This window comes from Cynocephalus volans, chromosome 1, assembly GCF_027409185.1.
Source record: "Cynocephalus volans isolate mCynVol1 chromosome 1, mCynVol1.pri, whole genome shotgun sequence".
Lineage (NCBI taxonomy): Eukaryota > Metazoa > Chordata > Mammalia > Dermoptera > Cynocephalidae > Cynocephalus > Cynocephalus volans.
In genome coordinates, this window is record NC_084460.1 from 281,911,991 (window position 1) to 281,916,651 (window position 4,661).

General features: G+C 50.4%; 1 protein-coding gene across 1 annotated transcript; it reads left to right on the forward strand.

The window, feature by feature from the left end:
* The first annotated feature begins 255 nt into the window (after positions 1–255).
* On the forward strand, positions 256–1,335 carry LOC134387917 (C-X-C chemokine receptor type 2-like). The gene has a single exon (XM_063110532.1). The coding sequence runs from the start codon at positions 256–258 to the stop codon at positions 1,333–1,335; it is 1,080 nt and encodes a 359-aa protein (XP_062966602.1).
* The last annotated feature ends 3,326 nt before the right edge of the window (positions 1,336–4,661 follow it).

Below are 4,661 nucleotides of genomic sequence, written 5' to 3' on the forward strand. Positions count from 1 at the left end.
ACCTCTCTCTGGTATTGACAAGAAGTATAGTCTTTTCATAAAATGTGCCATTTGTCACTATACCTGTCTCATAACCTTTGAACCCCTCCCACTTCCAAGTTTAAAATGAAAACTGCTTCCATGTAATACACAAGACATTGCAAAGAATTCTTCACTCCCCAGTTTCTTGAATGGACAGTCCAGAACCTGGGGAGACTTTATTGTGCAGTAACCCTCATTTCTCTTCCATAGGCCACCACATAAGTTTACATCAAGATGGAAGCCTTTAACTGGGAAAATTACGGTTTAGAAGATTTCTTCAATGGAGATTTCAGTAATTACACTTACAGCTCTGACCTGCCCTCTGTGGCAGAGGATTATGCCCCATGCCACCCAGAATCCCTGGAAATCAACAAATACATTGTGGTCGTCATCTACGCTGTGGTGTTCCTGCTGAGTGTGCTGGGAAACTCCCTGGTGATGCTGGTCGTCTTATACAGCAGGGCCAGCTGCTCTGTCACCGATGTCTACCTGCTGAACCTGGCCATTGCCGACCTGCTCTTTGCCCTGACCATGCCCATCTGGGCCGCGTCCAAGGCAAACGGCTGGATTTTTGGCACACCCCTGTGCAAGGTGGTCTCGCTCCTGAAGGAAGTCAACTTCTACAGCGGTATCCTGCTGCTGGCCTGCATCAGCGTGGACCGCTACCTGGCCATTGTCCATGCCACACGCACACTGATTCAGAAGCGCCACTTGGTCAAGTTTGTATGTCTGGCCATGTGGGCACTGTCCATGCTCCTGTCCATGCCCATCTTTGTTTTCCGTAGGGCCATCTACCCACCCTATTCCAGCCCAGTGTGCTATGAGGACATGGGAAACAACACAGCAAAATGGCGGATGGTGCTGCGGGTCCTGCCCCAGACCTTCGGCTTCATCCTGCCGCTGCTGGTCATGGTGTTCTGCTACGGATTCACCCTGCGCACTCTGTTTAAGGCCCACATGGGGCAGAAGCACCGGGCCATGCGGGTCATCTTTGCTGTTGTGCTCATCTTTCTGCTCTGCTGGCTGCCCTACAACCTGGTGCTGGTCGCAGACACCCTCATGAGGACCCAGATAATCAAGGAGACCTGTACGCGTCGCAATGACATTGACCGGGCCTTGGATGCCACCGAGATTCTGGGCTTCCTCCACAGCTGCCTCAACCCCCTCATCTACGCCTTCATTGGCCAAAAGTTTCGCCACGGACTCCTCAAGATCCTGGCAGCCCGTGGCCTCATCAGCAAGGAGTTCTTGGCCAAAGACAGCAGGCCTTCTTTTGTCGGCTCCTCTTCAGGGAACACTTCTACTACCCTGTAAGACCTCCTGCCTCAGTTGCAGTCCCCCACGCTTCCTCCCTTCCCATCAGTGTCCTGTTCCACACCTCATGCCACTGGCTGTTCGTGGTCACAGTGTCAATGCAGCCTCCCGTTGTGGTTACAGGAGGGGGCTGAGGCCACATCCTTACCAAGTCCTCATTGCATGGTTTAGAAAGCCTGTGCTGGTGCCACCCCTTGCCGTAATTACTAAGCCAACTGCTGGAGCTCTGTCCACCCTACCACTGGGCCCACAGCACTCTGTTTTCTAAGAAGTGCAACTCAAAACCACAAGGACATACCACTCACACCCATTACTGTGGCTATTTAAAAAAAAGAAAAAGAAGAAGAAGAAGAAAAAGAAAGAAATTAAAGAAAAAGCTCAAATGTCAGGCAGTATGTGGAGAAACTGGAACACTTGTACATGGCAGGTGGAAATGTAGAATTGTGCAGCCGCAGTGGAAAACAGTGTGGCAGTTTTCCTCACACCCTTAAGCACGGAATTACCACATGATCCAGCAATTCTACTTGTAGGTATACACCCAGAAGAGGTGAAAGCAGGGACTGGAACAGATGTTTCTACACCGATGTCCATAGCAGCATTATTCTCAATAGCAAAAGGTGGAAACAACCACATGTTCATCAACAAATGAACCAGTAAACAAAATGTGGTAAATAGCTACAATGGCATATTATCCAGCTTTAAAAAGGAATGAAGTGCTGATACATTTACAACATAGATGATCCTTGAAAACATTATGCTAAGTGAAAGGAACCAGAAACAACAGGACTAATATGGTATGACTCCACTTACATGAGGGGCCTAGAATAGTCAAATTCATAGAGACAGGAAGTGGCGTAGTGGTTACCAGGGTCTGTGGAGGGCAGAGAATGGGGCGTTATTGTTCATGGGTACAGAGTTTCATTGGAATGATGAAAAAGTTCTGAAGATGGACAGTAGTACTAGTCGTATAACGATGGGAAAGTGCTCAGTGTCACTAAACTGTACACTTAAAAAATGGTTAAAATGGTAAATTTTATTTTGTATATGTTACCTGATTTTAAAATAGAAAACAAAAAACCTCGGCCTAGAAAGGCACATTAACCACTGCACCAGTGCTGGAACCACCTACTTATTATTTCTTGTAAGTGAGATCAATAAATGTCTTTTTTGTATAAACTATTTCTATTTGGGTATTTATTGCATTTCTTCCAACTGAAAGCTTCCAAGCTGCTACAGAGAGGTTAGAGAAGCATGAGAAAAGGCCCAGAGAGAGGGTCTTTACAAGAAGGAAATCACTTTGCTGTTTCTTGGGTCCAAGAGAGGAGGACCGGAATAGAGACAGAGACCAGCCTTCCCCTCCCATCCCCAGCCCCAGCCTCCTGCTGCGGAACGTGCATCATCGGGAGGACACTCTAGTGTTCCCGTGTCCTTAAAGGAAGCAGTGCCAGGAGTGTCATGGTGGCCTTAGAGGGCACAGAGAGTTTGAGTGCGTTCTCCAGAGCAGCCGCGCTGGGCAGCAGGAAGGCAGAGAGCGCTGGAGCTCCAGCAGCAGCCCCCACTGTGAGTCTCCCTCAGCCTCCCCTCCTTCCCCACAAATACACACACACCCGACATTCAGCGTTGGACATGAGAGGGCCAGTGCAGAATGCGGACATGGGTCCTAATCTGTCACCGGAGAGAACAAACGATTCGAATCATTCCTTCAACCATGTTTATTCTGTGCCGACTGTTGCAGGGGTTTGGGACAGAGCAGTGACCAAAACAGAGCTTGTCTGGCGGAGCCCACCTTCCGAGGGCTTGTCTCTGGAGGGTCTTTGTCAGGAGAGGCTCTGGCTCTGAGCAGCCCGCTGAGGAGGTAAGAAAGCCAGAGTCACGGGACGTCACAGTTCACAAACAATCCCCTTCGTGTTAACAACCGTCTGAGCACTAAAGCTAGGAGACTGCAGGGAGGCAGGAGGAAGCTCCGAGCTGGAGGGCTCCAAGGGCAGGTGCCTTCCACTCACCGCTTGTGAAAGTGCTTTCCCTGCTGCATCCAGCAGCAGGATTAACCAGCAACAGCCGCCCCATCCTGAGCCAGGCGCTGTGCTGCACTCAGGATCCAGCACGACTCCGCTGCTCTGGCCCAGCCTTCGAGCTGCTTCTGATCCAGTAGGAGGGACGTGGGTGGCAACACGGACCTACCAGCCACCGGCGCTGCCAGAGGGCCCAGGGGTGCTGTGTCCGGACAAAGCGGACGGACAGATGCCTCCCCGAGATGACTCAGAGGGAGGAGGCCACATGAGTGTTCACTCTGGTTCCAGGACTCTGCTTTTTCCTCCTCTAACGAGGGCTGGAGGAAACACGGCTCTCCAAAGAAAATGAGAGGTTGGGATGAGCCAGAAGAAATGAGGCAGAGACTGAGTTGCTCTCACGTGAGCTCTGTTAATGTGTATCCCTGTCCCTTTCAATGTCTCTCTCTCTTCCTCTGATTCTCCCTCTCTCTCTCTGTCTCTCTCTCTCTCTCTCTCTCTCTCTCTCACACACACACACACACACACACACACACACACACACACACACAAGAACAAACTTGGCACAAATACTTCACCAACCAGGCCATTACTGGGACAGGGCACATCCACGGCCTGCCTTTGAGCTGTTGGTTTCTTTCTTCCCTGTCATGGTCCCAGGTCTGAGTGCCACCATCTCAGCATCCAGGCCCTCTCTGCCTACATCTGCCTGCTCAGCCTGAGTTGGCCCCTCTTGTTTCCTGAGAGGTGTTCCTGTGCTCACACTAATACCACCTGTCATTTTTCATCTGTCTCCTTGAGTTTATGACGTCTCTCTCCACCACAGTCCCCAGCCTCTGCAGATGGGCTCCCTTTATTGATTAAATCAAGACAGACTCCAGTCTATTTTGGGTGACATTAAGAAGTACCCCCAGATTATGTGTCACCTTCACGCTCAGTGCATGCAGACCCGTATGCAGAACCCCACTATCATGAAAGGCCAGACTCCAGGAGGCCTAAAGGTCCCCAGGCCATCCCTTCAATGCACAGATGAGGACACTGAGGCCTGAGCACAGCAACCTGACCGAAATCTCATGGCTGGATAGGAGTAGAGCTGGGATATAACTTCCCAGTTCAGTTCATTGTTTAGCAGGTAATTAGCTTTTCTCATGGTGACATTCAGGCACCTGACAGATAGGAAATTACACATAAGACGTCCTCAGAGCAGCACACTCACTGGAGTAGGACCCATGTGCTTTTACTGTTCCTGGACTCATCTGTGCCTCGAACTAGGCATGTCGGTGTCCCAGTCATCCTGATGGAGGGAAGGACCAGCGG

What these genes read in the sequence shown, in the direction of transcription:
- LOC134387917 (XM_063110532.1), top strand. Translation starts at nt 256, where the DNA reads ATGGAAGCCTTTAACTGGGAAAATTACGGTTTAGAAGATTTCTTCAAT.